Consider the following 24,782-nt stretch of genomic DNA (forward strand, 5'->3'; position numbering starts at 1 on the left):
TTTTCAATACGGTTCTTCCTTTTGCCTAGATACACCCACACACCAGATTAGAAGTTGGTACTTCGCTTATTTTTCAAGATATTCCACTCATAAGGTTCAGACATACATGGCATCAGACATACATGGCGGCGGCCATCTTGGATTTTGACGTGGGTTGCACCCACACACCAAATTCGAATGCGGTCCTTCGCTTACGCACGCATGCACGCCCGCACACATGCACGCACACACGGACGCACACACGGACGGAGGGGAAAACCATAGTCCCCCTTTCGCTCCGCGGTGCGACGGGGGACAATAAAATTCTGAAGCACTGAAACGCATTCATCCCGCTTGCGACTCAGAAGCCTGTAAGTAGCGACTTTAGGGCAGGCTTTTGTACATGTGAACACATTTAAAATGGACAAAGAATAAATAATTTGCTTTCACAACCATTAAAATGGTCACACAACACAATATTTTATGACAAGAAAAAAACAAAAACAAAAAAACATTTTTCGTGTTTTGTGTAACGTTTTTGAATTTAAATTTAAAAAGTTTTTACAGAACGGGAACTTTGACCTTTGACCTCTTGACCCCAAAATCAAATCATTTCATTTTTGCATCATAATACATATATGTACCAAGTGTATCTGTACCATCATAATACATACATCATAATACAACTTGTACCAACTTTAGTCAAAATCCAATCAATGGTTCACAAGTTATCACAGTAACAGTATTTTTACCGAACATGACCTCTGACCTCATGACCCCAACATTTTATCAGTTCATCTTTACATCATTATACATATCTGTACCAAGTTTGTCTTAGATCCATTTAGCCGTTCACAAGTTATCGTGGTAATGAAAACCTATCATGGACACACGTACGGGTAGACGCATGGACGGACGGACAACCCGAAAACATAATGCCGCCAGCAACTTCGTTGGCGGAGGCATAAAAATAGCACATCCTGGTTCTTTTACCGAAACATAAACCTGATATTACCTTATATTTTATCTGTCTCTTTTCACCCATAACCAATTACTCGATGCTATTCCCGAGAGGGAAGACTGTTTGTTTGTGTGTTTTACAGTTAGAGCCTGGCGTTGGCTTAGCGGTTAGGGTGCCGGCTTGGGATCCTGGGTTCGAATCCCGGTCGATCGCTGAATTAACGCCAGGGGGGTTTACTCAGCCTGTCATCCTTCCGAGGTCGGCAAATTGAGCACCAGCTTGCTGGGATGAATGACCCTGGTGTGTACCCCGATTTAGAATAGGTACACCGTATCCCTGTGCATCGTAAGAGGCGACTAAGGGTTGGTGCCAGGAAGGGCATCCGGCCATAAAAACATTGCCTCAAACAGGGAACCATGATTGTCATGGGGCCCACAAGGCTAACCCCCGCTCTAGCAGGGAAAAATGGGCTTAAAACGATCATTCATTCATTCATTCATTCACAGTGATAAACACATACTCCAAGTCCTGCTTCCTCTTCCTCCTGTCAGTAACGATGGGCTTTTTGTTTGTCTCCATAAAATGTTTGACAATAACAAACAGCCCCTTTTGAAACTCACCACTCCTGCAGTCATGAAGAAGTTCCATGGCAGCAGAGAACCGAGTCCCAGTATGAAAAATATAATCCACACTCGATGATATCTGCAATGACAAACATAAACACATCTAAACTCCATCCAACTCACAAACATGCTGAAATCCACCCCTCTCTTTGTGCTCTTTCATGCATAATATTATGTGGGATTGAATAAAATAAATAAATAAAAAGCAAAAGATGAAAAGAAACAAAAAAGCATCTTATGATGGTGTCAGTACAAGATTATAATATGAAAAGAGAAAATAGTATCGACTCCATGAACTCCAGTAACAACTAGTTTCACAAAACTATTTCAAGGTGGTATGTAACGCAATAACTCATGGCATAGCTAACATCTTGTAAACAGGCCAGGATATTATATGACATGAAACATTGGTTTACATGAGCAGTCTGCAAAGTGTCGAAAAGAAATAGAAGATCACCACCATCTGGATTTCAAATAACTTCATGCTTTGATAGGCACCATCAGTGCCAAGTCCGATACATAATTTCAAGTGAAGACAAAGGCCAAAGTTTCTGCATTTTATTATTGCAACTAAGGAATTTCAAGGCCTTGCACAATAAGCCATGTTAGAACTTGCTGGCAACAACAGAGTTTCACCATGCCAGCTAGCCAAGGACAGGCAGCAATTGAGAAATAGATATTTGAGTAAGCAAACACAATGAAAGTATGGAAAAAAACACGAATTTGAGTCGACACTTGGATTGTTTTGCCAGCACAAAATTATTCCATCTGGAAGAGGGTGCACAGATGAAATGTAGAAACTTATTCCTCAAATGGAAATTTGAACATGATGGCAAAATCATACAATACTCAAAATGTCATATAAAATAAATTCCATTAATTATTTTTTTCCTTCATAATTCCGTTTTCTGTCTGTGGCAGCTTTTCTTATCTTCTCCGAGTGAGCTGCTTCCAAAGCAGAGTAAACCATTCTGGATTTGTCTGCATTGCTATTGGTCGTTTATCATAGTGTTATCATTGCAGTCTTTCCATGCCCGTTTGGTTACATGTGTGACTGCCTCGTGGCCTGCCACCCCCACACGACTTGCAAACCCGCTCGTCATGCCTCCTCCAATCGTCTCTCTATCCACATCCTCCTCACACTCGGAATGCCTTCTTTATACGGTACTTTCAATATAAAAACCAACAAACAAGAAGGGCCTTACACTTTGATTCGGCCACATTTGACAAGTCTGCTTTCTCGTTCAATCCTGGTTAAGCCTCATCTTTCATCAAACAGTCCTTTTCCACGCTGCCTCAAGACCACTACCATGGTTTCCTTCTTTCTTCTGAAAACAACTGCAATAACAATAATAACTGTAACGGCACTCGAGAGAGCGCATACCTCGGCAAGGCTGAACAGTTTAAGTTTTGTTTCCCACTGATAGGCCGGATCTGCATCCTGACCCGAACCAAAATCTAATCGGCTTGTTCTTGTCGCCTGGCTAACTCGTCCACATAGTTTTCTCACGAGTCATCCACAACTTTTTGAAATATCATGTCATATTTTTGAAAAAGATATTTTTGAAATAATAATAAAGTCATATCGTTTTAGCCCCATTTCTCAATGGTGAAATCACTTAAAAAACTAGAGGTTCCAGGGAACCTGAACTCAACTGGTCTATATCAATATGGTTAGAATATGCATAATAGAACCACAAACGATATAGTTTATATGTGCTAAAATATGACAAAAATTGATTTTTCAATATGGCCGCCCTGCCGCGCCCATTTTTGGGCGTTCAACGCCCAAATGCAATCCCAAACTAGTTTACGTCTTAAAGATGCACTGCATAACAAGTTTCATCAAATTTCATCAATATTTGTGACTTTTAGAGCGTAGACGTCGAATTGTTTACAGACAGACAGACGACAGACGGACGACGGACACTGGGTGTCGACAAAAACTCAGCTGGACATAGTCCAGTTGAGTTTAAAAAAACAAACAAACAAAAAAAACATTCGTATCAGAATCCAGATCTTCACCAAAATGGAATTGATTTGTCCTCGTCACAAACCCAACCTGTCCACCAAGTTTCGTCTGAATCCTTCAACAAAATCTTGAAACATCGTGCTATATATCAGTTTTTGCCCCATCTCTCAATGGTGAAGAATGACTTTAAAATTCTCGGATCCGGATCTTAACCAAAATCGAATCATTTTGTTCGTGTCACACACCCAATTACCTCTCCACCTAATTTTGTTTGAATCTGTAAATAACTTTTTGAGATATCCTGTTAACAGACAAGCAGACAAGGATGAAAACATAACCTCCCCCCATAACCTTCTACCTTCAGTAAAAGAGGTAATAATAATAATAATAATAAGAATAATAATAATAATAATAACAATAATAATAATAAAGTCATTCATCAAGTCACTCGTTCCATGAATGTCTTTCCTCATCTCCCCCATCACTTAATCAATTCAAAATTTTAAATGACAATTTTTAAATGTTTAATCTTCCCACACTCATTTCCAAAATGTCCTTCTCTGCTTCCTCTTCCTCCCCTTGCTGTTCTGTTTATTTCCTAGATCACTTAATTATCCTTCCCACCATCCCAATCCTGAATTCAGTCTATCTAACCTTGGAATCCCCAAATCAAACCCATTTTGTAATGAGTACGAGATTATGGTGGTAAACCCTTTCACGTCAATACTCTCCACAAGATCATCTCTTTCACACCTGCGTCACCCTGCACCTGCTCAAGGCCTTCCCCATACAGGATCCCCTGCCGCTACCCCCCTCCCCCTTACTCTGCATCCCTCCACACGTCCCACAACCCTGACCCTCAATGCCACACCCCTTCTCTGCTTCCCCCACACCCAACAGCCTCTCCATTGCCCCACGCACCACACCCCCTATTATTTCCTCGATGCCCCCTCTCAGCGTTCATCCTGCTCTCACCCCTCCAAAACCCCAGGAGTGTCTTTGACTGCATTTTCTACGCCACAAAAAGCTCTTGTTTGTATGCATGCTGTACTATCTTCTAAACAGTGATGATTTTATTGAAATCTGTCTCTCTCTGTCTCTGTGTCTTTCCTAAAATTAACTTCTAACTACCATCCTAACTTTTATAACTACCATCCCAACTTTTATAACTACCATCCCAACTTTTATAACTACCATCCCAACTTTTATAACTACCATCCCAACTTTTATAACTACCATCCCAACTTTTATAACTACCATCCCAACTTTTATAACTACCATCCCAACTTTTATAACTACCATCCCAACTTTTATAACTACCATCCCAACTTTTATAACTACCATCCCAACTTTTATAACTACCATCCCAACTTTTATAACTACCATCCCAACTTTTATAACTACCATCCCAATTGTCACCTTCCCAATTAGCTGAGTATTGGTACCTTTTCATCCAGCGATTGCACTGCAGTAGAGTAGATTTTATAATTGCGCGTTAATGGGCCGAAACCAATCTGTGAGCTTTCTGACTTGGATTTCTTGCAATAGCAAATCCTCCCTTCTGGACTTAGTAATGACAACTTTTCCTGTGAACATCTACTACCCTTTCACTGCTCCAATTGGTTTAACTGATCACGTATGTGAGAGTCACCATCGCTCTGGCTATTATCAGAGAGCTGCCTCAGCACCAGAGTCTCAGTATTTCACCCAGGCCAACTGGCAGGGAGAACTGTTCTCTCATTACAGAAGCTGTTTTATCACATTTTAGCACTTGTGGGCCCCTCTCCTGATATTAATGCTGCCTGGGAATTATTAGACAAAAGCCAACTCTCCTTTATGTACAGATTATCCCATCCAGAGTTATCATACCGATCCTCATGCTCCTGGTACACAGAATCCTGTTTTGAGGCAGGTGCCTTCTCTTCCTAGAAGGTAAATCCGACCGAAGGCAACCTTGGATCATTCTACAAAGCCTGCGACAAGTGTATGTCCACTCTCCACAAGTGTAGAAAACAACATGTGGCCAACCTCAAGGCTGAACTTTCAAACTGGTCTCCTCCCTCGAAGGCCTGGTGTTCTGATATATGCTATCCCCTGCACCCCCTCCCTCACCACAAATTATACCACAGCTGACTCTTCTCACAAGAAGGCTGAATATCTCCAATTTGTTTTGATGCCAAATATTCCGTCTCCATCCCCTCACTCCCCGTACATACCCTACCCTCTCATACCCAAATGCTCCTCGACACTGTCTCTTTCACATCGGAATTGAGGTGTTTCTGGAAACCCTCGACTCTGATTCTGCAACAGGTCAAGACAGCATCAGTGCACCTGTCCTAAGTATGGACAAGATGGGCGGCAAGACAGCATGGGCAGCTACAGAAGAGACCGACCCAAACTCGAATTTTACCAAAGGGCATCGTATACCACAGTGTTCCTCAATATGTCAGAAAGCCGGAAATCCATGATGACAAGCTGAAAACCAATTACAATTGGAGATGTGGGCATTAGAATGGAGGTGGTGTATGCCTGTTCTTGGGAAATGGAGGGAAAATGGCCTTAAAATGCCTGTTCTTCCTTGTAGTTCAACAGATCTTGCCGCGGTTCCCTTGAGCCAATAGAAGATGTCAATCAAAAATTATGCAACATTTGCAGCATATTCTGCTAAGCCTTTGGCAAATGCATCAAAAATTGCATCATGTATGATATGTAGAGTACACGTTCCTACATCAACAAACCCAGGGCCACCCACATCCAGTATATAGCTTTGTTGATCATCCTCCAAACAGTGGTGCTGACATTCGGTTTGTCACTTACAAGCATTATTATGTTCTTCAGCTGCAGCTTGCATTCATATATGGCTGAGAGGATCTTCTTGGATAGATATTCATTTGGCACCGTTGGCCATGAGATATGTCTTCAGATGATGGACAAGAGCTTGCTCTTGATTCTCTGACCAGGATTGCACTTTTAATTTTGCCTCAAATGTTGAGCATTTGTCATCTCATCATACATTAAACTGAATCTGGCATCTGACTTCTTTATGTCATTAATGATGATATCCTGAAAATATAGGCCTATTGCATTGCTTTTATCAAGCAAGAGATCTTTGACCCCTTCACCACCCCCCAGATCTTCACCACCCCCCTTTCCACTATGTCCTCCTTGTTCTGTTATGTTCTGTGTTCCAGCTCTTTCATGAGCCTAGACTTTGTATATGAAAAATATAATTAACCCAAAGGAAAAGGTACAACAACAAATGAGTCATGGATAGCCTCGGAGAGGCACATGCAGCAAGTAACGCAATAATGCCTCTGGGAAAACGACTTGACAAGTAGCTGATGCAACAGCAAAAAAAAGTTTGTGTAGAGTCTTAGAAACAACTTGGGAAGACAAATTGTGACACAATTTCCAAATCCTCATCAATTGTTGAAAAACCAACCAAGACTCCATAGTAAAATGATGTGATTGGACAACTCCACTCCTATAGGAAAATATAGTAATCACATACTAAGGCTACCAAGTATACAGCAGCTATGACAATAAATCCTTGCATCTTTTTTTACATGGTTTTCATCTTTTTTTTCTTTAAATAATAGGTGTGGTCCAATTAAATGGCTGTGCTCAATCATGGGTGTGGTGGAATCATGATTGTGGTGCATCGGATGGGTGTGGCTCCATCATGGGTGAGGTGGATCAGATGGACGGGTGTGATGAAATCACGGTTGTGGTCCATCGGATGGGTGTGGCTCCATCATGGGTGAGGTGGATCAGATGGACGGGTGTGATGAAATCACGGTTGTGGTCCATCGGATGGGTGTGGTGGAATCATGGGTGAGGTGGATCGGATGGACGGGTGTGGTGAAATCACGGTTGTGGTCCATCGGATGGGTGTGGCTCCATCATGGGTGAGGTGGATCGGATGGACGGGTGTGGTCCATCGGATGGGTGTGGTGGAATCATGGGTGAGGTGGATCGGATGGACGGGTGTGGTGAAATCACGGTTGTGGTCCATCGGATGGGTGTGGCTCCATCATGGGTGAGGTGGATCGGATGGACGGGTGTGGTCCATCGGATGGGTGTGGTGGAATCATGGGTGAGGTGGATTGGGTATCCAGAACTTGAGAAGTAGCCAGAACTCTTTTTGACAAAACGTTGTGTGAACGAATTTGTCCCTTCTTGTTTCGCATGTTGTGCAATTTCAAACGCATTTGTAGAAATGCAACTATTTCGCCCATTCAAACTCTGAATTACTCTTATTATGAATTGATAAAAGCCAAATCAATTAAACCATGGACATCTACATGAATACTTCCCCTACACAGCAAATAATTACCTTAAATTATAAAGTATTTTTCATGTTGGATTGGACTAACCTGTTCTTTGAGTGTATCATGACATCACTTGGCCTCCATGTCATTATAACATGTACCTGTACCCTACTTTTCAGCCCTTCTGCAAACTTTGAAGAGAAATAAAGCACTTCACCACAAGGACAGTAGGAAAATGCCTCAGATAGGGCCAACATAAAATCGGAGATAAGAACTGTAAATTTAAAGCACAGAGCTTCAAGATGTTGTTTGCTCTTTTCCCCCTCAAAGTGATGGCTGAAAAAGCACCAAGAATAACTTATTTGGCAGCGCGGCAATTGAAGTGACCTTGTGATTACTAACCATAGAACGACTCCCTCAGAACAACAACAGACCAGGAAGGACTCATCAAGCCAAGATTATGACAAAACCTTCCGCATTCATGATTAAGTTCTGGTACATGGAACAGCTGACTTCGCATCTCCTTTGAAGAATGGAAACTTCAATGGCTTTCAGTGTGCTTGGATGAAAGTATATTGGCAGATGAAAGCTTGGATGAAAGTTTGTTGGCAGATGAAAGTTTGGATGAAAGTTTGTTGGTAGATCCTAATGTTCCCAGGATGAAAGTTTGTTGGTAGATCCTAATGTTCCCAAGACAAAAAATTTTTTGGAGGAAAGTGCACCAGCAACTGAGCTAATCTTGATAGCACCATCAGGATAAGCTCATGTGGTAGAGGTAGAGTTCAACTCTACAATCCAGTATCCCAATTAAAGCATTATACAACCTATGACCGTTTTAAGATAAACATCGATCCCAAACAGCAGTACAAATTTCTTGCCTCCAAGGTTATCTTAGGTATTACCTTAATTCACCTTTGGTTAATCTTCACTTACCATAAAAATGGACAAAATGGTAATGAAAAGTGCAATATTTGCAGATGGTAATGCAGTACTACCTAGAGAGTTCATAAAACACCTTACCGTACACAGTCCTGAGAAATTTGATTGGTCATGCTGACATAAAATGCTGAAATATTTTGTCCAAGTACTGTTAAATGGAAAAGTTTTGAAAGTGCCAAAAAGGCGATTTGTGTACAGTATTAAAGTATATAAATTGAAATAATAAAGATTTTAAAGATTGTGAAAAAAAAATTCAAAAATTCACCATTGTTAATGCAGCGACTTTTACACCACCAGGGGAACCCAAACATTTTTTATTCCCCGAAAAGCATTGAATACCATCAATGACGGTCCAATTTGAAGATACTTTTTCATGGATTTTTTTTTTTTTGCCAAACCCAAAGTATTTTGTGAAGCCAAAAAAAGCCCTAATGAATGAATGAATGAAGCCAAAAAAAGCCCTAAATTGTCGATTTTGCCTGTGACATCACACTGTGAACTCATCTTGATCCAACTAGCAGATTACATAGAGAACAGTGTACACAATATTTTGAGCTCAGATTTCGATACCGATTCCACCGTCATTAGCAACTCTGAAGGTTCTCAGTATGTTGAAACTCATCAGTGGGATTTTGAAGAAACTATTGGAGACAAAGACAATGATGGAAATGCTTTGGGGGAATTGTGGAGCCACATCGATGAGCCTTATGCAAACAATTCAGATGAAGATGGTGTTCGTGAAAATAGTGGTGTTAGTGTAGATAAAAACGCCAGTCAAATGTTCACTACAGATTGGCAGGTTTTGTTTTTCCATTCAATTGACGGTTTATCATGGATTTTGTATTCATCGATAAATCAGTTATATTACTCCAGAAGAAATATGGCACAATACAGCATGGACCCTCCTGACCAAATGGGCGACGAATGCATTGTCCCACCATCGCAGGCTGACCTGGTGCCCTGAACGTTACAGGATCGTCCCATTTCAAACTTTCCCGGGATGCCGTTTATGTCTGTGGCCGTGCTGTGTTGTGTCTCTGCCAAGTCCCACATTAGTGTCCATGCTGTGTCTTGACTGGGCCGTGTCAATGTACCACCCCAGTGGAGGGGGGAAACAGGATGCGTGGGGTGGCGGCGAGGTGAGATCAGTCGCCGGGAGGCCGATACTTGTGTTTGATGCACTGCTCAAAACACTGCCGTGTACATGTTCTGGTAGCTGGATAGAGATGGTGTTGCAGTTTCGAGTGACGGCTGTTTCTTGCGCTTAATCATGGGGTCCATCGTGAGGCTCGCTCAATTGGGTCATCAATCTCAATTGTGGTGGATAACCAACCACAAGATCTAGCCATCTCCACGGTTTCACAACAGTGCTCTGCAAAATGCTCTGAACACAAAAATGAACATTTTGTAGGCCTGATCCCCACTCGGTTATTTAGGAAAAACCTCGACCAACTTCTGGCAACCCTACGATTTTTTCACCATTGAGGTAGCATGAAATAGTTCAATTCCATTTTGGTACATTCATTTTGAAATCGGTTTTTCTCCAATTTCAAGGAATCAATGCCATGTCCAAAAGGGTCAGGTGACAGCCTTTTCCCTCATTACTGCAACAGTTGTTGTTGGCACCTCAATGGCACCTCTATAAAGAGGAAAGTGCATATTACACTTACAGTGCAATGTTGGAAAGTTTACAAAAAAACAAGACCGTAAGTCTAACAGCGGCGCAGCCGGGCTTGTAAAAGATTATAAACCACAAACACATATGATTAGCTTTTTAAACAGTCGTTAATGCTGTTTATGACATTAAATAAAGAAGTTTGGAGGAATCGCGACATTCGTGAGGTAAGTTTTACTTACAGAACTGAGCGAAGATCTACTGTTATCTGTATACCCCACAAGGGTTGGGTCAATAACATGACCCTTCCTGCCGCTAAAGTGGGGTTTTTCGTAGTGGCCTTTTGAAACCCACCAATGAAACCCACTTTTCCTGTTGTTTAACATGAAACTGAAACGGAGCTAGCCCTGGGTGTGCAACATTTACCAAGCAGCTAGCTAGCGCTTGCCAAGACAACCGTTCCTTAAGGGTTTTGAATTGAGTGCTTGCTCGAATGCTTAAACCACTTGGCGATCTCTCCACAAGAAACTTGGTAAATGAACACACACCCAATGTTCTTGAGACCTGACCATAGATCGACTGTAATCTATTTACCCTAAAGAGGAATTAACCCTTCCTGCCGCTCCCGTAGTGAGCAGGTGTACTCGTAAATTAAAATGTCGGTCGGTGGAGTCAGCCGTCGTAATGACATCATAGACGTAATGACGTAGCGTGACGGCTGGACACAAAACTGCCGCTACTTTAATATATAGAAGATTATTGATTTTAACCTCCAGTAACTTTGCAGTCACTACGAAGGGATTAGTTACGATTAGATTTCCTAAAATAATAACGTTACGTTATCATTATTCTGAAAATGATATTACTAAAAAAAAAATCGAGGCCAATTCCTTACTTCCGCATTATTTGAATTCATATTCATTCATTCACACCACTTATCATTGATTCATGAACCATACACCGCTTTAATCTAGAAACTTTGCAATAACGATAAAGGGATTGCAGTGTTATGATTATATTTACTATATTATTGGTATTAACGCTATTATTATTATAACAAAAACAACACTACTGTATTATGAAACTTGGGCTAATTTGTCCGAAGCAGCCTGAAGGTGAGGCATGAAGGCATGAATCCTAAGGCCTATACGTACTGTGTCGTTGGAAGATCCATAACGTCTATGCTTTCGATACTTCATGGTCATTTTAACAATCGGTTTGTTTGTGTTTCACACAGAATGAAAAACGTAAAGGTAGAGCATGGCGATTGGGACACTTGACAGGTTCGATGATATGTTCATCCTGAACGACATTGGAATCAAAATACCGGAGTGTGGAGTCAGCAGTTGTACGCCGTAATGACATCAGACGTAATCACATCACCCTGTCATGTGACCAGGTCCTCAGCTCTGAATGGTATACGTTTGAGGGGACATACATATATATCCAAGGACAAACTGTTCTCGACGGCTTTGCCCTATGGGCTACGCCATAAAAAGAGAAAGTAGAACAGGAGAGTGTCAGGAATCATTGTAGAAACTGCTACATTTGCCAAAACGGAACGGGTTTTCAAACGTATTAACAAACCCTGTATCCCCTGATGAAAAGTACTAGCAGCAACACAAATGAACCAGGTGTCCAGAGCGGATCCATTACTGCAAAAAAAAATAGTACAAAGAGAAAAATAAAACCTAATAAAATCCAGAAACTCGATTTCATGGTGAGCTGGAAAAAAAGAAGAAGAAACAACTTACTTGTCTTGTGGTGGTTTATTCAGAGCCATGGCGATTTATTCGGCTCAAACACGATGGGTTGCAGGCACACAGACTGAGGTTCTCAGGAGAGCAATCTATGCCACGTTCCTAGAAGAGCATAGGTGGAGATTAAAAACCTCAGTATAAGGACAGGAAGGAGGGGTGAAAAGGTCTCCAGGTGTTTTCTTTTTCCCTCATACATTTTCCAGGGACCATTTTCATCATAAAAGAAAAAAATTCCAAAATTAAGTTAACCAGTCACTTACATAATAATCACTTACACTCACAAAATCAAGATAACCCTCGTTGCAAGGATGAACACAGGATCAGAATTGTTTACAAATAAGATTAAATAAAGCAAACAAGGTCAGGTAAAACAAGTAAACTTGTAGTAAAACAAGCAAATATACTCGTACAATGGAGAAAGTGGATCTGAGTAGCTGAGGGGATTGAGGCTCAATAAAGATGATGATTTGAACCCTGCGGAGAAATGGACAGATACTGGACAGATATGTTATTCCAACATCCATCTGTTGTACGATAGGGCTTGGATGCTTAAACATCTGTTGAGATCATTCAATATTGGACAAAGTACCAAATGTTTAAACGACATTTTATTTTAACGTCATTACTTCGAAATATCACATGCAAGATAAAGGCACAAGGAAACAAAGACGTACTTTTACAATGACTGTTGGTGTTTTGTGTCCTTTTTAGCATGGTTTTACTTTGTTTTGAGATGAGCATTACATGCCTTGGTAAATTCATAAAATGAAATCAAGCATCCCCAGTTCAAACAGATAGTCAAATATATTATTGTGGGTTATTCAAAATGAAAGCACTACAAACTAGCTCACAGCTCTTGTAAATGGTCCTTTCATTTTTAATATGGATCGTCAAAAGAACATCAAGATTTTGCAGATCTCTGTGGGTTTACCAATTGTGCTACCTTCTAGGAACTTAGTTCAAAAGCCTAGGATTCTAGGTTCAAATAGTTATTGTTTTTTTTTTCTGGGTTCAAATAGCTTTTTTTTAAAGTCAAACCTGTTTAGTGACCACTTTTACAGAGCAACCACCTGTTTATATCTGCCACTTAAATCCCCCTGCCCTCCCCCGACCAGAGAAAACCTGTGCTAAATAACTTGTACAAAACATCCCATTGAATGGAACCAGCGACCACCCGTTTGCTTCCCTTCATAAGCTGAAACCTGTCTAAAATGGTCATGGATTCCATTGCAACCCGGTAAGTTCAGTCATCATTCCAAGCATAAAACAGTTTGTACACATAACACACTGATAGACGACGCAAGTCATACCCCATCCAAAATCATTATCCTTTCTACACCTGTTAAACATTTGCTGACATATCCATCTTGTCCACCCTTTGAGTTCTCCCTTGCTACACTATGCATTTATTTTCATTTATAATCCCCTTGTGTTGTAATTGCGTCTGAGTAGAGGGTCCCTCAATAAAGGAAATTCCATTTTACCGTACTTTTTTTTTTATCCTGCCATTTATTTTTATTAAACCATTATTTGTTGCATTTTAATTGTTGTATTGTTGATTTACCGGTGTTGTACGTTTATTTGTTGTGGGGATAGTATACCGAGCCTCTCCTCAGTGAAAGACACATGAAAGCCTGCTTGGAGTTGGCAAAAAATCACCTAAAGGACTCTCAGACTGTGAGAAACAAGATTCTGTGATCTGATGAAACCAAGATTGAACTGTTTGGCTTCTGTCTGGCCACTCTGCCATAAAGCCCAGATCGGTGGAGTGTTGCAGTGATGGTTGTCCTTCTGGAAGTTTCCCCCATCTCCACACAGGATCTCTGGAGCTCAGCCAGAGTGACCATCGGGTTCTTGGCCTCTCTTCACCTTCACCCCCGATTGCTCAGTTTGGCCGGGCCACCAGCTCTAGGAAGAGTCCTGGTTGTTCCAAACTTCTTCCATTTAAGAATTGTGGAGGCCACTGTGCTCTTGGGAACCTTCAATGCAGCAGAGATTTTTTTGTAGGCTTCCCCAGATCTGTGCCTCGACACAATCCTGTCTCTAAGCTCTGCAGGCAGTTCCTTCGACCTCATGGCTTGGTTTCTGCTCTGATATGCATTGTCAGCTGTGAGACCTTATATAGACAGGTGTGTGCCTTTCCAAATCATGTCCAATCAATTGAATTTACCACAGGTGGACTCCAATCAAGGTGTAGAAACATCTGAAAGATGATCAAGAGAAATGGGAGGCACCTGAGCTAAATTTCAAGTGTCATAGCAAAGGGTCTGAATACTTATGTAAATGTGATATTTCAGTTTTTTCTTTTTAATAAATTTGCAAAACTTTCTAAAATCCTGTTTTATCTTTGTCAATATGGGGTATTGAGTGTAGATTGATGAGAGAAAAAATGAATTTAAACGATTTCAGCATAAGGCTGCAACATAACAAAATGTGAAAAAAGTGAAGGGGTCTGAATACTTTCTGAATGCACTGTACAACAACCAACTAAGTTTATTATTGTTCTTTGGTGCAAAACAAAACATCATTACTCGTTAAACAGTCTAATATACATGAAACAGATCAATTCAAATGTTCAAACTGCTTTCCCTCATTGTCTATGCACAGCTGTAGCCGTGACGAAATACTGTCGTGCAGTTTTGCATGTTTCAGTCGTTAAGGCAGCAGTCTCATTACGGATGAATTGTATCAAGTCTGTAAGGGTCGTAGGATTCCTCGCATACAATTTGTGTTTGAGGAAACCCCAAAGGAAGAAATCACAGGGTGTTGTTAAATCACAAGACCGCGGCGGCCATTCAACCGGACCACGACAGCCAATCCATTTGTCTGTATAGTTCAAATCAAGGGCCTGGCGTACACTGGCAGCATAATGAGCAGGCGCACCATCATGCATGAACCACATTTGGCCATCATTGAGTGGAAATACATGCTGCTCAAACATTAGAAGGTAATTTGCAGCATTCACATTTTCTTCAAAAAATATTGGTACAACAATGCCTCCAGAAGAAATGCCTGCCCAGACGGACACACTAGCTTGATACTGGACATTGTGCTCAACAGTAAATAATGGGTTGTCTGCTGCCCATATCACACTATTGTGTCGATTTACAGAACCAGATAAAGTAAACTTGGATTCATCTGACCACAAGATCCTGTTCTGCAAATCATTGTCCATATCCATTAACCCAAGCAATGTCTCACATGCCTCAATGCGCCTGTCAAAATCACCCTGAGATAGTTGGCGAGTTAATCTGGGTATGTATGGTTTCGCATTAAGGCCTTTTAGTATTATTCGAATCGATGATCAGCTTATGTTGGTGACGTTTGATAAGCGACGAGTTGATAATGGTGTGTAAGTGTCGAGTTGTTGTTGAATGACCGCTCTGCTTTCCTCAGTTCGAACAGTACGAGGCCTACCTGGTGACTGTTTTGGAATAATGCTGCCGGTTTCATCAAACTGCTTGTTTATTCTGCCGATGGTTCTTCTGTCAATTGCGTCGGTGCGACATTCTTTGACAAGTTGTCTGTGAACTTCAGCCAGATTTCCTGATACAGAATACAAGCGTACAGCGTGAAGTTTCTGTCTCACGATATCTTCCGTCATATTAGGGCATCTAATTCACAATGAACTGAACTAATGCAAAGACAAACGCGTGCAGCACAGTGAACGAAGCTCACCACAATCCATATCACGTGATGCACCTCACCCTGTTGCGTATCATGTGATACTTGTACGTGTTGAAGCGGTCACATCCATTTACGAGTAATTACGTTTTGTTTTGCACCAAAGAACAATAATAAACTTACTTTGTTGCAGGGATCGTTCTTCAAAATGTGCCCAGGTTTTCTGGACCACTATATATATATATATATATATATATATATATATATATATATATATATATATATATATATATATATATATATATATATATACAGGGGGCTGCAAAAGTAGGTATACAGTAAGGATTATACCAGTATTACCAGTATTATAATAGTGGTGCTAGGATTCATTTAATACTAGAATTCATTTAATTCATTAAAATCATTATTACCATTTTAATAATGGTAATAATGACATTATTAATAATGAATAATTATTCATTACCATTATTACCATGTGTCAAGTAGCACACTGTGCGTGCGCTACTTGACAAAGAATTTCCCAACAGGTGGATTGGACGTCGGGGAGCCGTTGACTGGCCACCACGTTCGCCGGATCTCACCCCTATGGACTTATTTTTCTGGGGATGTGTAAAAGACAGGGTTTTCGCACGCAAGCCACGTTCTGTTGATGCCATGATTCAATTCATACGGGAGGCTTGCCAGGAAATTGATGTTGATAAAGACCTTTGTGCCAGAGTGTGCATGGGTGTCCACACTCGACTAGTGGAGTGTGTGAATGCCGGGGGCAAACAGTTTGAACATTTGAGGGATTAATATGTTTATTATTGATATGTTTATTATTGATATGTTATTATTGATATGCTTGTATAATCAATAAAATACGTTTTGTGCGCACGTTTTGTTTTTCATTACTGTATACCTACTTTTGCAGCCCCCTGTGTGTATATATATACAGGGTGGTCCAGAAATATATATATATATATATATATATATATATATATATATATATATATATATATATATATATATATCTGTGCAGTGTCTGTCTGTCTTGTGTTGTGTTGTCTTGTCTTGTCAATGAACTACTCCCTCAAGCTTTTGTGAAATCCTACCAAACTTCTGGTATGCACATATCTCTCCTGTCGATATGTCCTAAGGGTATTTTTTTGAAAAAATTTCCAATTTTTGGAATTTTTTCAGGAAAATTTTTTTTTCCCAACTTTTTTGTGACATCACGTATACAGTAATAGCCCGGCCTACGTCATTAATTGGTTCCATAAGCCGTGACGTAACTCGGTTTTTGACGTAAACTGGGCGTAATGCCTTTTAGCTCTTTCACGAGCCTCGATCTTGTATACAAAAAAAAAAAAAAAAAAAAAAAAGCCTTAAAAAGAAGACAAACACCGTAAAACTAGAGTAAATAACTCGCGAAAGTATATAACTATCGCTAAACCTTAAAGAACACTAAAAACACATTTTAGTCATATTTTTTAATGAGTAATGAACACAATTAATAAATGAATTTGTAAAGAATAATAAATAAAATTAATAAGTTTATGTTATTCACCTTAAACATGGCGTCTCTTCTGAACACAAACACACATTTTAGCAGTCTTAGCCGGCGGCGCTTTTTCAGTGACGTATGCGAGGATACGTTCCTTATCATGAATGATGGTCAATACCGTCGACCGTGGCAGCCCTAAGGCATAGACCTTATCGCGAATCGGTAAATATCAACAGAGGGCGCTCCACCGCAAAGCATGATGGGATCGAAAAGGGGGGAAAGGTAAGCACGAACCCAGAAGAGGAAGCGTCTGTCTACGATCGACGCTGTGTTTACGGAAAGGAAGATGGCTAATGTGAAAGAAATTCAGCGTTTTTTGGCATTAAAATCCAGCGATTTAAAGAAATATTTGAGGGAAAGGGGGGTTCCCATTGGAGAAAAGAAACAACCTGCTTATGCAAGAACAGTTCCTGAATGTTGAAACCTCGATCGGCCATACAAATATCGCCGGGCTGGAACTTGTCTACAATGTTCGTCATCTTTACAATTTTTTTGTCCGACGTGTTTCCTCCTGTAGGTTTGGAAATGTATGAAATTGTTCCGCTAGGTGTAATACCAACAAGGCACTTGAGAGTAGGTCTTGACTTATATTGACTGTACACTTGCGAACAAAACTTGGGAGACGGTGTTTTGTCCTAATTCAAAGCGAAATACGAGGTCCTCCTCGCGAAGATTAAGCCGAAGCTTCATGAGTGTCATGAGTAGTTGATCCTCTAAAGATTGAGATCGCTTAACTCCGAGCTTTCAGTTTTGCGACGGTGTCCTTGGCTTGCAAATACTGGCTCATGAGCTGATCACAGTTCACAGTTAATTTGTCACAGTAAAAAAGTCCTAAAAGTAGTTTAGAGTAGTAAGGATCACGTCGTGTGTCAATGTAAACAAGCAGTCTGTCAAAGTGACAGCGACCTCCGGCGGCGCTATTGCCCCTTTTCCTATCCCATGACGCATTGCGGTTCTGATTCGCGATAAGGTCTATGCGCTATCACCGACACTTTTTCACCTTTTTCATACCTTTTAATCAGATTTAACTTATCTTCCATCGTAACCACATTATGCTTGGAAACACTAGCATTATCCTTCTTAGGACCCATGGCTAACACAGACACAGTAAAGGAATACTGTACGTCACCTCTGTTTTGAATGAGAACCAGCAGCTGCGCATACGTACATACAGCAGCTGCGCATACTGTACGTACATTTTATGTATTTTTAATGTGCTTTTTATTGTATTTTAAATTGTTTTTAGCTTCTTTTATTGTTAATTTATGTACTATTTTATTTATTTTAAATATATTTTTAAGGAAAAAATTTTTTTTTCACGTCCGTAGGAGTGATGTAAAGTCGCACATAATGACGTTCGCTGAACTGAAATTTACTCTAGGAGAGTGGCGTAAAGTCGGATTTGATGTAGGTCGAAATGGCGTAAAACGGGGTATGACTGTATTACAAATACATTTGTGCAAAATAATTGTTTGAATTATGATTGGTTTAAACTATGACAAAACGGCAACTCGGGTACAGTCATTTATCTATATATCTGCACATCTGGGCAGTGTCTGTGTTGTCACTTAACGACTCCCTCAAACTTTTGTTTCCGTGGTTTTGAAGTGTTTTTAATAACGTTGTGGTGGTTTTGAATCACGTGGTGGTTTTGAATCACGTGGTGGTGAGGTATTTTGAATTATGTGGTGGTGAGGTGTTTTTAAATGACGAGGTGGTGAGGTGTTTTTAAATCACATGGTAGTAAGGTGTTTTGAATTATGTGGTGGTGAGGCGTTTTGAATTACGTGGTGGTGAGGTGTTTTGAATTACGTGGTGGTGAGGTATATATAATTACGTGGTGGTGAGGTATATATAATTACGTGGTGGTGAGGTGTTTTTAATTATGTGGTGGTGAGGTGTTTTGAATTAGTTGGTGATGAGGTATTTTGAATTACGTGGTGGTGAGGTGTTTTTAAATGACGTGGTGGTGAGGTGTTTTTAATTTTGTGGCTGTGAGGTGTTTTTATTACGTGTTTTATGGCTGTGAGGTGTTTTAAATTACTTGGTGGTGAGGTGTTTTGAATTACTTGGTGGTGAGGTGTTTTGAATTACTTGGTGGTGAGCTGTAATCGTCCCAAACTTCCAGTCTGCACCTACCCCTCCCCTAGGTATGTGCTGAGGGGTTCTTTCTTGAAAGAAAAAAACATTCAACCTAAATTGCCTATAAAAATGTAATATCACAAACACAACAAATACATTTGTGCAAAATAATTGTTTGCATTATGATTGGTGTAAATCATGACAACACAGCAACTCAGGTGCAGTCATTATCCTCAGCTAAAATAAGCCCGTTCCTCAGTAACGACGCTTGGTGAGGCGAGCGCAGCGAGCCAAGCCAAGCTAGTGTGTATTATATATATATATTGTTACGGACACGACTTATTAAGATGTTATGCTGGGCCGAGCGGAATGGCCGCCGTGTTCGCACAAGTTACCCGATTATACTCGAACGTTGACTAAGTCGCGCTATGCTAAATCAATGATGGAAAGGACACAACGGCTGGATTAAATGACACGACACCAGGGGTCCAGTTCTCAAGACCTCCGGAGGAGGTTATAATATTGCGGAAGGTTAGATTACAAAGACAAGAGAGACAGCATAGAAAGGTGGGCACTTAAACACGGTCTTATCTTAGCCCCGACAGACGACAGATAAACGGGACAAGACTGACTCACACGGGGATTGATGGCAAGGAAGGCGGGTAGTCGATGGCTCAAGGTGCACTCTTGGCTCAGGGACAGGATACAGTACGGTCCAGAGATGCGGGAGGTCTCACAGCGCTCGGAGGTGGCGTCTGGTTCTCTTTCGTGGCTGAGGCGCATCTAACGTCACGTCCGGTAAGTCGCTGCGTATATCCGGCGGGGAGTGACACGCCCTCGGCTCGTTAGCGCCGCCCCAGATGGAATCGGCCCGTTGCTTCTTATTGGGTGCGGGGGTTACCGGGCTCCGCCCTTGACGAGGAGCTGACAGCCAGCCCCTTCGTGGTAACCCCGTGGGCGCACATGGCAATGGCGGCTAACCAAGCCGGTGTGAGGACGCACACTCCCCGCACGCCGTTGTTGTAGTTGTTGTTTCATGGGGAAGATGGGAGGAGGTATGGGGAGGTCCTAAACTCACTACTGGTGCCATACAATCACATTCTGGTGCAACGAAGAGTCAGAATTAATGGAAACGAGTCCTTAACTGACATAGACTAAGAATAACTAGCAAGATGTCCGAAAGTTGTCTACGTGAGATGCGGTGGACCTGGGCACGACATTTAATGGGGGAAAAAGGGGAAGGTTGGTTCTACAGAGTGTTATTTACAGGCAATGGGACTAGGGAATGGGGGATTGGGGATAGTTGGGGGGTATTGGGGAAATAGGGGAATATTTACAAGCGGATATGGAGGCCAAATCCCATATCCGCAACAATATATATATATATATATATATATATATATATATATATATATATATATATACAGTGGTACCTCGGCTTACGAGTGCCCCAACGTACGAGTTTTTCGGGATACGAGCCGTCGCTCGGGCGGTTTGTTGCTTTGGGATACGAGCCGAGATCCGATGTACGAGCTCAAAAAATTTATTTTTTTGAATTTTCCGGTTGTGGCTTCCGGTTCCGGTCACGTGGTTATCTTGCCGTGAAAGCATCTCTGCTTGGATATAAAACACGCAATCGTCGAAATACATGAGCGAGGAATCTCCTTGCTCCAGCCGGTGACGTCATCGGCGGGGATCCCCGCCTCCAGAGTGGCTGGTCACGTGACCGCCAAAGCGTGTCGCGCGTGCGGGTATAATGAGCTACACCTGTGGATCACGTGACCACGGAAGCACGCCTCGCTTGAGAGGCATGGCTTTCGGTTTGCGTTTTGCTTTATAAGGCGCGATAAATGGGCTTTTGAGTGTTAGCGGTTCATGGCGTTGACGGTTCATGACGGTTCATGACGGTTCATGACGGTTCATGGCGTTGACGGTCAAAAACCCATTACATCAATTTTACCAGGCACTGTACAGTAAGTACAGTGGACACCAAATGCACGGTGGAAGGCTAGAAGTAGAAGATCGTCCAAGACAAGTGAGAATAAGCCATACTTTGGAGATGACGTCATTCGCTGGTCCGATAACCAAAGATGTGGTATAAAAAACCAGGTGAGCTAACAATGCAGCAATGAAGGAATTCGGCCAAGGCACCGGCACACAACGACCTACCTACATCGAAAGACTCAATGCCAATGGTGACAGAAGCCAAGACGGCCGGCTTAAACACCGCCGAAAGACCACGGTGTACCAACTTACGATGCAGAACATCTTGCACTTAATATGATGACAACAGGTGCCATCCTCTGACGTACCATTACAGGTACAGGTACAGTACACGTGAGCACAGAGCAAAAGTTCACTGAAACCGAGATTAAGAAAAAAGAAAAAACACCTCGTGGTCCGTGCTCGATATCCGAGTTTCAATATTTTCAAACACATGATGCTCTCGGTCACGGTATCTCCTGCGAGCTGCTTCTCCTTCAACCACACAAACAACAACTTCTCCATATCTTCATGGATAGAGGTCCGGAGCTTTGAAATAATCGTAACGCCCTTGGCTGGCGTTATAGCCTTTATGGACTCCTTCTGCTTCAAAATCGTACATATCGTAGAAGGAGTACGATCGTACTGCCTCGCCAAGTCGACAACACGCACACCTCACCTGGCATGCTCTTCTCCTCTGCTTAATAAAACCAGTTTATTTCTTTACATTCTCTTGTATTATGTACAGTATATACGAGGTCGTGCTTGTTTATACATTATTTGTTATTTATAAAGTACATTTTTGTTATTTAAAAGCACCTAACAAAAAAAATTGGTGTTTTTTTTTTGAGGCTGGAACGGATTAATAGCATTTCAATGCATTTGAATGGGAAAATTTGCTTTGACTTACGAGCGATTTGGCTTACGAGCTCCGTCACGGAACGGATTAAACTCGTAAGCCGAGGTACCACTGTATATATATATATATATATATATATAGATATATATAGATATATATATATATAGATATATATATATATAGATATATATATATATATATATACATATATATATATATTGTTGTGGATATGAGGACTGTATATATATTTTTTTTATTGTGTGCTGTATGATTATTATTATTGTTGTTGTGCTGTGCCTCCTGCCTCCGGAGCTGTGTAAGGTCAAAAGGGCGTCCCATAGTCCACAAGCATACACGTCAGCCAATCATAGGATATTCATGTTCGATAGTTATATCTTATTCTGTGTTTTAAGATAAGGCTGTGTCTCCCATTAATTGAAATACTCCATTGCACCAGTGAGAGAGAATAGATCCCCTTCCATTCCCATCCCCAAAAATCCCCATTTCCTTCACATCCCCCCTTTCGTGATTGCCGACCCTCGATTGCCATATTACATCCCCTCTCGTCATTGCTGAGCCTCGATTCCCAATCACCTCCCCTCCAATAACCGCCATTGACCACGAGGCTCGAGTCAGGGAAGAAAGGCGTGTCTCCACCTCGTCAGAGGAGGGGAGGGGCGCGCCCGCCCGTCGTCGTCCGGGGCGGAGCCCGAGGGTCGTGCGACCAGCCAGGGCCGAGGTGAGCGCCCCGATGGGCGTGTCCAAAGCGCCGGGGGCGTGATCGCTGGGGGGCGCTATAAAAGGGCGCAACCGGAAGTGGAGGAAGAGAAGAAGAAAGAGAGATGCACTCTGGGTTGGAAAAAGAAGGGTTGTGAAGAGAGGAGGAGTTGGTTGCAAGGAGTTGGTCACAGTCGGTTACCAGAGAGAGGAGTCGGTGGTGAGGAGTGAGAGAAGCAAGAAAGAGTTGAGGGTTGAGGGTTGAGGGACCAGACCAGTGAGACAAGTCCTGGGAACGCAGCGGACGGCGGCCGCCGCAGCCGCGCCACCCCACCGCCAAAGGGGGCCTGAACGGCGGTTCGGAGCAGGGCCGAAACGGAACGGCGGCTGCTGAACGCGCCGGTTGTGCTGCAAGACCCCCCCTTGGACCTTTCCTCTCCCGCCAGCCATCCACCTTCTGCCATCCCTGGCATTCCCCGTGTGAGTCGTCTTTGTTTGTTCTGTCCTGGGTAATAAGTTAAGTCTGTAGATAAGCTAAATTTGCACTGTGTCACCTGCGTCTTGTACTTGTAAATAAACTGAATTGCTTTTTGTTGCTTGTGTGTAAATAGTAGAAATAAATTCAGTGGTAGTATTTCAAACCTTTTTTTGTCTCCGTTTTCCTCTTGCATTGCGTCGCTTTTGTCTTTTCCCTCATTGAGCAGCTAGGGTGCGATACAACCAACGTTCGGGTGGAATCGGGTGAGTTTTGTTAGGTCGCGGTTTTAAACCACCGCTCGGTCTATAACATCCTAACCGCGATCTATAACAATATATACATATATACATACATATATATATATATATATACATACATATATACATACATATATATATATATATATATATACATATATACATACATATATATATATATATATATATATATATACATATATACATACATATATATATATTGTTACAGACGCGGCTTTAGATGTTATATTGACCGAGCGGTGGTGTATTTAACCGCGTCCGAACAGTTACTCCCCGATTAGAACCCGATTCCACCCGACGTTGACCAGATCGCCCCACAGATATTCAATCGGGAAACCTCTAAAGCGACCGAAAGAGAATGAAAAAGAAGAAGAAGAAGAATACGGAGGAAGAACAGATTTATTATACACACACAGCAATGGATGGAAGAAGCAGTAACACAGCGAATCGTTAACTTACACTATTCATTTTTACTTAACCCCAAGACAACGAGCAGGACAGGACGTTCACACTTACACAGGGGATAATGCAGGCAGGTAGGGCTTGAGGTGGATTGCTTGAGAGGGAGGCAAAGTCGGGAGGCAGCAGCTCGCAATTCCTCGCGGTTTTGGCGGGAAACCCTCCGTCGTGTATCCGCTGCGGTAGACGTCACGCGCTGGTTCGGCACACCTGCTCCTCTTCTTGTGGTGGAGCCGTCTCCCTCCTTTCAGCGCGTCTCTCCAAAGCTGGTTTCCTTGCCGAGTACCTCTCCTCTTTGGCTTGGAGCGTTTCGCATCTCACCGCTCCTCTTGGTGCAGCCTCTTAGCTCATCTCCCAGGTCATCTCCCAAGGCCTCTGGTAAAGCAGTCCCTTACAGTCGCTTTTATCACCTCGGCCGAAATCAAGCCGCCGGCTCCGAGGGCACGCCTACCGGGTCGCTCACCGCGGTGCTGATTGGCTGTTAGGGCTGGCGCACTCCTCCCCCCTTATGACGAGGTGGAGACACGCCTTTCTTCTCCGACTCAAAGCACATGGGCAATGGCGGCCTGCGGGATTGAAAACAACTCCCCTTTTGAAAGGAACTTTGGAGAGCGG

General features: G+C 42.0%; 1 protein-coding gene across 4 annotated transcripts in view; it reads right to left on the reverse strand.

Annotated features, from left to right (window-relative positions):
* The window catches only part of SLC29A1 (solute carrier family 29 member 1 (Augustine blood group)), a 58,113-nt gene that overhangs the window by 23,853 nt on the left and 9,478 nt on the right, over nt 1–24,782 (reverse strand). For 3 of the 4 annotated variants that reach the window (XM_068123827.2, XM_068123838.2, XM_068123844.2), the window contains exons 2-3: nt 12,115–12,222; nt 1,561–1,642 (exon numbers count right to left, since the gene is read on the reverse strand). In XM_068123827.2, coding sequence (XP_067979928.1) covers nt 1,561–1,642; nt 12,115–12,143 — 111 coding nt within the window. In that variant the 5' untranslated portion in view covers nt 12,144–12,222. Of the gene's footprint in view, nt 1–1,560; nt 1,643–12,114; nt 12,223–20,029; nt 20,165–24,782 lie in introns of those variants that run through there. The other variant, XM_068123832.2, reaches the window with a different exon arrangement.

The sequence above is a fragment of the Myxine glutinosa genome, chromosome 1, assembly GCF_964187855.1.
Source record: "Myxine glutinosa chromosome 1, kmMyxGlut1.1, whole genome shotgun sequence".
Taxonomy (NCBI): Eukaryota; Metazoa; Chordata; class Myxini; order Myxiniformes; family Myxinidae; genus Myxine; species Myxine glutinosa.